The 11942-nt window shown below is 38.0% G+C and overlaps 1 protein-coding gene across 1 annotated transcript; it reads right to left on the bottom strand.

Moving 5' to 3' along the window:
- Nucleotides 1–5760: 5760 nt before the first annotated feature.
- FRG1 (FSHD region gene 1) lies at nt 5761–10766 on the bottom strand. The gene is made up of 7 exons (XM_010296265.1): nt 10643–10766; nt 9634–9691; nt 9337–9451; nt 8741–8845; nt 7905–7996; nt 6766–6876; nt 5761–5887 (listed from the first exon to the last, which is right to left on the bottom strand). The coding sequence occupies exons 1-7, from the start codon at nt 10707–10709 to the stop codon at nt 5851–5853; spliced, it is 585 nt and encodes a 194-aa protein (XP_010294567.1). The 5' UTR covers nt 10710–10766; the 3' UTR covers nt 5761–5850.
- Nucleotides 10767–11942: the final 1176 nt, after the last annotated feature.

Raw genomic sequence — 11942 nt, 5'->3', positions numbered from 1 at the left:
CCTTACGGCCGTCGCCCCGGCCCTCCTTTCTGTTTTTAATAAAGCGGAGGACTCGATTTTCAGTCATACTTCCAAAAGCGGGAAGTTCCGCGCAAGAAAAATCTGACATAAAAGCGCCTCTCTTCAGGCAACGCTAGGAGCAAACGCGTGGCACCGGGTTTCACTTCGTAAATACTGTGATTTTTTAAATGACTCTGCGTCCTTGGGAGGTTTTTTAGGCACGTTTTGTGGTAACGAGAGATGCAAGGCAGGCACTTTTAAGAAGGCGTTTTCACCCTCTTGCCTGCTTAAGAGTGCAGGAAACGGGCAACTGGAGAGACCATCTTAATGAGAAATACAGGGCATGAGGCGCATCCCTCTAAGCGCTTTGCCTAATATTTACTCACTACGACACATAAAGGGTGCATTTGTTGTAATACCCAGTACAAGCCAGCAGCTGAGTAAGGTGCATACTCCAAACAGCTTACAACAAAAAGGTATGAATTTTAGTGTGAGCAAACAAAGGTATACTGAGCGCGTACGTTAGCAACAGTTGGAAGCGCCACAAATAAATATTAAAAGCCGCCTTCGGATGCCTGTGTTCTCGCTCGTGCCTTGTGCTTTCTGCAGTGTCACGTGTTTTTAGGCATGCAGAAAAGCAGCAATACAGCCGTCCATATCATGACTTAATTGGCTGTGCGATAAACTCCCTTATAAAACAAACCGGGGGTGGCAAGAAAAAGAAGAGAAGTCCTTGGCAGATGGTTGACTGGAAAGCTGTGTGGCACTGCAGAAATTAAGAGGGAGGAAAGGACAGAAGAAATGCACGCGAAGGTGCGGAAGCCTTGGGCAAAGGGAAGGCGCGCAGCAGTGTGTAGGAAGGAATCGGCTCAGAACGTAAGCCTGGAATTGTACAGAGCTTTAGAGGCCAAGGCAGAAAAGCGTTAAGACAGCTAGAAGAAGATATCAGAACCAATCAGGGGATTTAGGAAATGAGGAAAATTACAACGTAACAGTAGAAGCCTGGAGATTTTCATGGGAGTGTCTTTCACAAATTGGAAATCAGGCAGTTTCTATAGGGCCCAGGCAATCCTTTTTGGTTGAAAACAAATACCTGTAAGACGCTAATTCTGTATTTACTTGCAGGTATCTGAATATACTGTTGTGGTCAGTGGTAAGAAACAGTCAGATTAAGTTGGTCCTATTATTTTCTAAATATCTGCAGCCCCTTTTGCTCAGCTTTTATTTCTGGAGCAGACAGCTTTTAGGGGCTTTACTATCTTTAGGGCATTTTTAACAGTAGAAAATACTACAACTTTGGAAAATGAAAAACTCTTTCTGAATGCTCTGAAGACAAAATGATGCCATCCTCACATTACAAATTCACAATTTACTTCTTGAAGCCTCTTTGTACTTCTGGTTTAGCTCTTTCACCAGTAAAGAAATTCTTGGTTTAAGGAATAGCTAACATCCTCTAGTACCCATGTTTCTCTAACTATGGCTATTCTGCTGTGTTCCTATCCAAATGCCTTGTCTGCAGGGGGCACATTGGTACTTTAGGTCCTCCATTTTGTTGTCTAGGCTTCTTCTGTCAGTTTTGAAAAACCTAAGCTAAGTCAGAAAAAAAAAAAAAGCTTCTTAAGATGTGCAGTTTTACTCATTAACTGTACTACCTGACAGCTGATGTCACTGATACCTAGTACTTCATGTCCACCCTTCTGCTTTCTCATCTACCCAGTACTGCATTACCACTCCTCAGATCTGGTCCTTTCTCCAGAAGTACAGGCTGCACGAATTACTTCCCCTTTTCTCTCTGTTCCAGTTAAAGTTTTTTGTGCTAACACCACTGCCAGGACATAGTATCACCAAGAAGATTCCATGAACACCTCCAATGGAAAATAGCCCAATGGACTCCTTGCAGCAATAGTTTAATACACAAACTTATTTTCACTGTTTCATCACACCTTTAATTTCCTTTTCCTGGGACTACAATTCCAGTGAATTCCCCAGACCTCTGCTTCTGTGTTATCTCAGGACACTTTTTTTATCTGGTGTATCAACACAGAGGGCAACCCCGTTGCTACTACAGTATCCTTATTCCCAGTCCCTTACCAAATCCAGTTGTCCCAAGTAGAAGAGGAACTGTCTAATTTCATTTGCTCCAACATTTCTTTTTGCTTTGCTTATTCCAAAGTCTGTAACAAACACCCCTCCAGTTCCATTTTTCCTTTACTACCACTTACAGCTACTTACAGCACCTACACCTTGCATTCTCCTATTTACATTGATAAAAATGAATTGAAAAATTCCTTTCCATGGGTAATTTCAGGCTCTTCTTCAGATTCTAAGTACTCCTTCCAGCACCCTTTCCATCTGCATAGCAGATTCCTGCTTCCAGCCGCACCTGTGTTTGAGTAATCATTTCTATGAGTTCTACCAGACAGGATTTTAATTAAACAGTATATTCTCAAAAAGGAAAACAGATGCTGTAACATCAGCCTTCTTCAACCATCAGCACTCACTTCAGATGCATTTAAGATTCACAGTGATTGTGGAGCAATGACACCTGCAGTGAACTGCCCAATAAATAATTACTCTGGCCCTGTATAATAAATTACAGCCTGCTCCCTGTGTGCTGCCTCTTTCCCAGTGTTTCTGGGAGTAGTTTTGGCAGTAGCCCGCTTCCAGGTCCATGATGTTGCAATGGTTGTACATCAGGTTACTTACAGTTCTGAGGAGGGACATGTAGCATGGTACCTACAACCAGAATTACTTAATGAGCCCTAATCCCCAGTCCTAGACCAAACTGAGGAGCTCTGGAGAAAAATGAATTACATTTTTTTCTGTGGTGGCACAACCCACGTATATGCTGCATTTTCATCCAAGAATTCCTCAGATTGTGGCCAGGAACATTTGCCAACAATCATCTATTTATTTCTAGCTTTTGGCCTTTTCCCTGCAAATTCAGCGCTTGCGCTTCTTTCAAACCTCCTGAGCATGCGCCATGCATCTTTTCCAACAATACAGGAACTCAAAATACAGGCTTTACTCACTGTGGAAAAGGCAGCATAGCCCTCCTCTTTATAAAAATTGAGTCACAGAGCATATGGACACACACACTGCGATTCAAAAGCCTCTAAACTACACATACAATCAGTTTCATCTGCTTGACCATTTCTACTATTGGTAAAAAGCTAGCTGCACACTTGCCTACATGGCGCGATCTGATTGACAGGGTGTCTATTTTTTTTGAGAGCAATCAGGCTATACACAGAGCTCCCTGGAAAAGCTATTCTCTCTCAAGACCACTAAAAGTCAGGGGACTCTCTCTCCAGACTACATCATTGTACAGTCTGTCTCCCAGGGCTCAAGCTATATGGCAAATAGCTTGCCATTGGTAATTCATGTACCTTTAATTTTTCTGGGAGCCATTCCCTTAATACAAGCCAAATATTCACAAGTGATACAGTTAATAAGATTTTATAACTGCATTACTGATTTGTGAGGGAATTTTACTATAATTCTGGAGATGCTTAAAAAATTAGAATCAAAGATTAATTCTGATAATTACAGTTTCTTTTTGCAAATGTTTTAATGCGGAGTCTCACTACAAACACATTGATATTACCAGCAGTTGCTTGCTTTGAAAGAATGCGTAGTTAATAAACTGATAGGAAATGAAGATAACTTTCAGTCATTCCTGCCATGTGGTAAGCTTAAAGACTAATCTCAAAGTTTTGTACTAGAACTAGAAATAAAAATCTCTGAAAACTTTAAAATAAAGCTATTCAACTTGATACTGGGTAAGAAGATCAAGCATTTTATCAGTTTACATGACCATCTGATACTAAAACATTTTGGTTAACACTATTTCCTGAAGTACAATAATCAGGTAAGTGATAGATATAGGGGAAAAGACAATTCTCTAGAAAATGATTTAAGTTCAAAAAAACCAGCTACTGAGGGGTCTTCTGTACCTCTGAAAACTGAGGGGAAAAATTCTCATTTGATAATTTCATTGTACTAATTTTTTTTCATGCAGCATAGACATTGCTTTTATTTAATTTCTTGGCATTCTGTCAGAACTTCTACCAGCATTAAAATACAAAATCTCATGGAGCAGCTGGAATGACAGAAAGGTCTCCAAAGATTTGTCCATATAAGAAAGTTACAAGCACAACTGTCCCAATATAGTTGCACAAACCAGCTCCCTGCAGGTAGAGCTCTCATTTAGCATCTCAACAGAAAAAGCTAAAGTGGGAAGAGAACGCACTCATTCCAAGTAACTAATGAGTGCGCTCATTCTTGTAAAACAGGTATTAAGTGAATAGTAGGTTTAACAGGTATACAACAAATAAATTCTACTGCCTTAGAGGGAAAAGCCCTGTGGCAAAAATCTCTGTACTCAGTGGGATAGAGCTGGGTATGCAAAGCTTAAACATGACATCAAAGAAAGTTTTGGATTTTTGTTTACTTTTCTAGAAACGAGTTTCTAAAAACCCTTCTGGTACATCATGAATGTGCCCAGCCCGTGGAGATCATCTTTTGGTTCCATAAAATCTGTATGGGCTATATCCATATTTTTCTAAATTCTTTGAAAAATAGCTGCTTTTATTGCTAACCTGAGCTAGCCTTCCCTAACTAGCTACAATTTGTTTTCATGATGAAAAGTCAGAGAGTTTAAACAATTATGATGCACTTAAATTCTTTGTGCTTCTTCCTCAAGATCAACTGCCTATGAAATTAGACCAATATAAATTGCTGCTACGGACTAGAGTTTATTGGTCCGTTCTTATGCTCTTTTTAGGCACATCGTTATCTTGCATGAGCTTACAGTTTTGTACTACCTGTGCAGTTCAAACTGACAGCTAGAAGCAGCTCCATATAGACAATTCAAATAATTACCATAAAAATCCTCAACATTCTTACCAAGTAATCTTTATGACACAGATTACAGAAGCTGTGGAGAATGAGTAAGCAATTGTTCTGACTGAGGTAGTTCCTATGGAGATTATGTTACTGAAAAGCTTCTTGGTAATCAGAGCAGACAGGAGTAACCCTAATTTACATGAGATACTAGGAATGCATATTATACTATGACCTTAAAAAGAAGTCCCTGCTGTTTTATTAAACAAGTTAAAGCCCATGCCACAGAGAAACCAGCAAGTTTGCAAAATCATTTTTCCCCCCCTCTTGTAAAATAAGCTGCCTGCTAACACAAAGGAGCCACCCATCCCCATTTCTTATGAAGCATCTGCATTTTCATTTGCAATAGTATTCTTGTGACTTGTCAACACTTTTTGCAGCATATGGGTTATGCCACTTATCAACTGGAACAGTGGGTCTGTTTTGAACATTGTTTTATGAAGCCTGAATACCCTGGCCCTGTCCTCACCTGATGCAGTATAGAGTGCCTCCACAGATGTACTACTCACGATCTGGTAGGATGTGTTCTAAGACATGAATTTTCAATTATTCCTTCTTGTTCAATACAGTTACATATTTCTTAATGGTTCAATGCATTAATCATATTTGACTTTTGCATTTCATTGTTGTTCTCTTCTGCCCTTGTCTCTAAGTTCAGGTTCCTTTCATCAACCTTGGAAGATTCAGTGGGTCAATTTCTTTTCCATTAAATAATTACCTCACTATTTCAATAGCATGTAGTTTTAGAGTAAACTTAATAGTATCCATTACTGAAAGATGACATTAGTTTGATGCTTAATTATAGCTCTCAGACGATCCTTTAAAAACAATGTAATAAAAACCATCAGCAAAACACCTTCAATAAAAAATAATAAAACATTTTACTCTTGTTTTCAATTTGATCCTATCATCGAAGATGGCAGAAGAAAATGGACCAGCTGGTTGTCACTTGCAGTATCTATCTGCTTTCACTTTTGCTCTCCTATATGGAAAAAGTAATGAAACAGGATTTAGATTAAGACCAAATATGGTGTTTTATTTGCCTTAAAGCGTTAAGGAAGGATTGAAAGCAAATTTTTCTTAAAACTTTACTTCAAAGTGCATATAAAAGCCTAACAACACTCTGGATTTGTTAATTAACTTTGCTTTCTTAAGGAGCTAGAACTGCAATGTTAACCTTGTCTTTCCCTTCAAATCATCATGAATTGTGTTTTTCTGCTTTCAGGAATGGAATTCAGACTCAGTGCAATTTAAAACTCACACTCAACCTGTGATGGACCAGGGGTGTTCCCACATCACTTGCAATTATCAGAAAGTAGTCTTCTGCATTCCATCCACTGAATTAATTGAAATATTTACACTGTATACAGACACGAAATGTTTTAAAAATTCAAGACAGTTTCTATAGTCTCAGCTCGGGGCGGGGTGGCGGAATTTATTCCCAGTAGGTAACATAAAGACTGTTCTTAATGAATGTTATTTCTCTTTAAAATGCAACTTTCCCCTCCCCAAAATGTTCTGGTGCCATAGGTATTGAAAATGTTAAATATTAGCTTAATTTTTGTGATTGAAAAGATTCATTCCTCAATTCCTCTGTACTAAACAAACTGAACAACCTAGTTAAACGTTTCCAAAGGAATCCAATTTTGGGTAAAGCCAAACCTGCAAACTTCAGCTAAAGTAAAAATTCAGAACAAAAAAGCAAGCCAACCCCAGAACTCATGCAGAACACAGACCGGAGAGGAAATGTTCAACACCGCCCCCCGCCCCCAATCTCGCTCTCTTTTGTACCCCAGGTTCACTGTAATTCCATCCCAGTAGTTTTTCAATCAGTACATTATTTCTTGTACTTTGAAGTACCTGTCAAGCAGCATTTCATGGAAAGTGCCTTCTTTCCTGGCTTTTCTAAGGGCTTTTGTATCTTCTTTGCTTATTTTAAGCTTTTTGTCTTGAAAACTTTGGAATTTCTTTCTGTAAGGGGAGGAAAAATGTAAAAAAGTGTAACTTCTTTAAAATGTTTCAATAAAACAGCTGTGATAAGAATCTTAACTTCTATTATGCAGTAGACAACGGGCCTAATAAAATCCAGCAAATCATCACAGTATCAAATATTGCACTAAGACTTCTGTAAGTGAAAACTAATCAGGTTTTTTGGTAGTCTAAGTGGGAACGAACCCCTATATGATTAGCATGATGCAGTCACACGTTCTAAAGAGCCACTTCTTCAACTGCTAGCATGACAAGTCAGGGAGCGAAAGTGTATTGGGTGTAGGTGGTAAAGTGCTGGTAGTGGGGGAGCTGCAGTGGTGGCCTCTGAGACAGAAGGCCAAGGGCTGCCCCGTGCTGGACATAGCTGGCTCCACAATGGATCCACTGCAGGACACAGCTGCAGCAAAGCTGGTGACACCTCTGTGAAAACATATTAAAGAAAGGGTAAATGCCACACAGGCAGAGGAAGAGAGAAAAAAAGTGCAAAATGGCAGTGTGAATATCAAGGACAGAGGAGGAGAGGAAGGAGGTGTTTCAGGCACTGGAGTGAATATTCCCTTACAGCCTGTGGAAAGGATAATGCCAGAGCAGGGGAAAAGTGGGAAAGAAATGGCAGTGAGAAACCACTATGTATTGACCCATACCCCCCATCCTGCTTTGCAGAGCAGCTGGAGGAGTCTGGAGTGAACCTGAGCTTGCGAGATGGCGGAAAGACAGGGGATGTTTTTTATTTTTGTCTTTGTTTCTCACTACCCAAATCTATTTTAATGGGCAACAAATCTAATTAATTTTCCACAAGTTGAGTCTGTTTTGCCTGTGATGGTAACTGTTACGCAATTTCCCTGTCTTTATCTCAACCCATGAGCTTTCTCATCCTATTTTCTTCCCTTGTCATGCTGAGGGGAAAGTGAGTGAAAGGCTGGGTGGCAGTTTGGCCCTTCCACCAAAGGCAGCCCCAAAGAGAACTGAAAAAAAGTACTTGAGCCTTTTAACAGCTCTAAACTACGTACACATAATTGATTTCACACTGTTTAACATCTCCTTTGTCTTCTTGTGGAACATCATCTTTCTTCTTCGCTTCTCTTTCAGCACAAGTACGAATCTAGTCATTGAGAGAAAAAGCAAAAACAGAAAACGTCTGTATTTTTAAAACCAAAAATTACAGATCAAAGATGACAATATAGCCCTTGTAACAGAATGAGGGTCACTGTGACTTTTTAAGTTCACAGCTTTCAAATGGATTAATTCGCAACTGCAATAAAAGCAAGAACTGCCTGAATTATGAGAAATACTAAGTGTAATCCTTGATATTACCATATGAGATAATTGCCTAAGAAGCACCATGATAGTTCTTCGCTTTAGCAGGAGTAGAATGCCTTTTTCAGAGACTGACTTAAAAATATTATTGCTCTGACTAGTAGACACCTATCTCTATTTGGAGACACGTATATTTTCGATGTCCAGATAAAGTCAAGATAGTCCTTTTACATTCTCTTACTTAAAAGATCTCTCCGTCTGCATCGTTCTGGTAAACCCTTCTCTGTCCCTGCTTCAGTCATAATTATCTCTTCCATACCAAGCTGTTCAGAACTATCTGGAATATCACATAGACTATCTTGCCCCTCAACATCTTGCCCTTCTGTAGTGGTAAAATATCTTCCCATGTCTACTGGAAGTATCTCAGTTTATGCAGCCCTGGAGCTCATTTACCTTTCTTGTGGCCAAATCACTTGACAGCTTATAGAAAGCAATTGTAATTGTATTCACAGTAAATTGTAGAACAGAGGCACCTGGTTGTTTGAATATCCGTGCCAACCTTGTATTAATTGTCAAAGTTATAGATTACCTTTATCATTTCTTCTTCCCCTGCAGTTTTGCTTTTGGCTTCTATGTCTCCCTCTTCATTACATCTAATAAAACGGCTATTTGCTGCTAGTAATGCCATTTTCTTCTGCAGAAATAATATCACATATTGTTAGTATAAAGAGTTTGTATATAAACATTGATGTATAACATTTATCCTCTACAATACACAAAAAAAACACTGTAAATATGTTTGATTCGTTTATACATGGACACTTCAGTAGCCAGCCAGCAGACTTATTGTTAGTATAAAGAGTTTGTATATAAACATTGATGTATAACATTTATCCTCTACAATACACAAAAAAACCACTGTAAATATGTTTGATTCGTTTATACAAGCAGACTTGCTGGTTCCTTCGTTCTCAAGACGCTAATAGCTGCCAAAATGCAGTAACCTGAAGTATTTTCAGAACTTCCAATTATAGTAGATGGACACAGTTGGGAAAACAGATTTTTCTACAATATGGAAGAGACTGCAAAAGGCTTTTAGTCCACAGACAAACAACAACAATATAGATTAACTCAAAATACAGTCAAATGCTAGGAACATCAAATGAACTATTCCAAACAGCTTACATCTTGGAAGACAGGTTCCCATTGCTCTCTTGATCCTATTGCATCTGAACGTCCAACAACAAGTCCATCTGAATTTATACCAAGGTATTTGCCATAACCAGACTTCAGAGCAATCCTCAAAGAGAAAATGCAGGAAAACAATAAAGAATGGTTTTAATTCAAGCAATTCAGAATATCCAGCACATCACAAACATATTATTAGCAGACAATGTATTTCAAGAGAATATTAAAACATGTATTCACACTAGAAACAAAGATAACAAGTATCAAAACTTGTAATGTTGTTAGAGTAATTACCTTGTATCAGACAACTTTACTGCTGTAAACTGTTCAGGAGGGCTAGGGCCTTCATCATCTGAGGAATGATTTTTCCATTAGTTAGGTATGAAGTATTAAACATACTATATTTTAGCCTGTTAATATGGCAGTTTCAAAAAGAATTAAACATTGGCCATTGCTAAGTACTATGGAAAGCTGCAATACTTTATTTCTTTAAAAATTCCTTTTTTGAATAGTCACTTTTAAAAAAGCAGTGCAGGTGCTCATTTATGTTCATATATTTAGAGTGCTTAAAACAAGACACAAAATAAAGACAATCCTTGTGTAAAGAAATTTACAGTGAAGAATGTTTCATAATTCACCAGGTGGCTTTGAAAATCTTAATCTCCTTGTAATGTTATTTTTTCCATAACAAAATGTATTACAGTTCAGCTACGGTAACACAAGTCAATATCCTAAAAGCTACTAGCCTCTCCATCCCTCAAAACCAGAATGAGATAATATTGCCATCATTGCTTTGATCTCACCCTGGAGGTGAAAGGTGTCAAGGCTCTGGAACAGCCCTTGTCTGACTGATGGCTCTCAAATTCAAAGTAAGGACAAGCTAATTATCTCACCATGTTAGTAGCCCACTTGTGCGGCAACAAAACAAGTATATTAAGATAAGGATGCAACAATAAGCCTTGAAATTCATCTGCCTTGAGTTTTGCTCTTCAACTGACAACATAAAGATTTTTATAGGATTTAATAAAAGTTATACTGCTTTTTAACTAGTAAGTGGTATGGCCTTTAACAGGTGATCACCTCCAATGCAGTTCAATTTGTTGTACACATAAAACCACAAGAAACTAGATACGTGAAACTGATTGGTAGTCATTAGGTTTAAGTCATCTGCACCCTACAGCTAGGCTCATAGCATTATTTGTAATAAACTGCTTTTAGTTGTTAAACTGCTTGCCTTTAAGTGATGCTACTTTTATGCTTTTCATTACTACAACCGCTTATTTCCAAATTTCCTGAAACAAACCTTTATGTGGTGCTCCAAGTGTAAACAAGCCGTTGTCGAGGGCATGGATGTAAGCTCCTTTATCCATTTCTATAGCTATAGTTCCTGTAATTTCACCAAAATTACTGATAGCCCACCAGTTTCCTAAAATACAAAACCATGACAGTTAATAATTACAACTTCCGATTATAGTAGTTCAAGAGATGATATTGCTGTGTCTTCTCTGAGATTTGAAATTCTAAAGATACAATTGCTCTTGCTCTCAAGATCTTTGTGCATTATTTTATAGTAAGCCTTAGACTTCAGTTGTTCAAGCCAATGTGTTTGAACGTTTGAGTCCCACAGAGTTCTACCAAAGTTAAAGGTAGCCCTACCCACATGAATGAATTAGAATTAGGATGTGTTTATGGTTTTTAAACAGTAAATTTTTCTTCTGGTATACTGTCTTACAAATATTTCCTACCTGATTAAGATAATAACTATTTTTAATTAATCTGAATATGATGTCTTTTTTTCGATGATAAGTTTGGCAAGTCAATCTGCCTTGAGAAGAAATAATCTTCCCCTATCTTTATACAACGTACAGAGCTATTATCTTGTCCTATGCAATCAGGGCTCTCAGATCAATGTATGAATTTTCCAAGTGTCTCCCACTTTTTTGAAATTTGGCTAAACTAAAGAATGTAGAACAGCTGTAACATTCTTCTAGTGTAAGACACAACAGCCCATTTTTTCATATAATTCAGATGGAACAAGGATGACTTCCCCTTGCACTGCTTTAGCTTATGCTTATATAAACATATTAAAAAATGACATTTATCCTGTCATGTGCACTGTGCCTCAGTATACATCTGCATCTCTCATGACTTTGTGGTTCTTTTTCAGCTGTTTTGTTTGTGAAGTGAACTATGACCAATCAAGGACATGACAGTGCCAAACGGAAACAGCCTGTCAAGTTACTGCTCGTGACCATACATACTTTAATCCTTCTATTTTATGAAAAATGAAAAAGTAAAGTTATATTTTGTTACTGTTTAATGTTTATGTTTTCAGTTTCAATTAACAGTAGCAAATTTATAATGTGAACACATCACGGCAGTCAAGCGAGTATGTAAAAATAAAAACAAATAAACAAACTAACCATGACACTTTTCCTTTTGAAAGGATTGCAGGTTTGAGTGAACTAAAGAATGCGGTCAGAAAGTAACTATGCAGTTAGAAAGTGGCAGAGTAAGAACAGAAAGCACAGGTGATCCAACCACTAATTTTCAAAGGAATAGTAACAAAAGATGTAAGTTATTTACACAGAAATAACTAATTA

Source organism: Phaethon lepturus, unplaced genomic scaffold (genome assembly GCF_000687285.1).
Source record: "Phaethon lepturus isolate BGI_N335 unplaced genomic scaffold, ASM68728v1 scaffold13801, whole genome shotgun sequence".
In the NCBI taxonomy this organism is placed as follows: domain Eukaryota; kingdom Metazoa; phylum Chordata; class Aves; order Phaethontiformes; family Phaethontidae; genus Phaethon; species Phaethon lepturus.
This window is presented reverse-complemented; position numbering and strand designations above follow the sequence as displayed.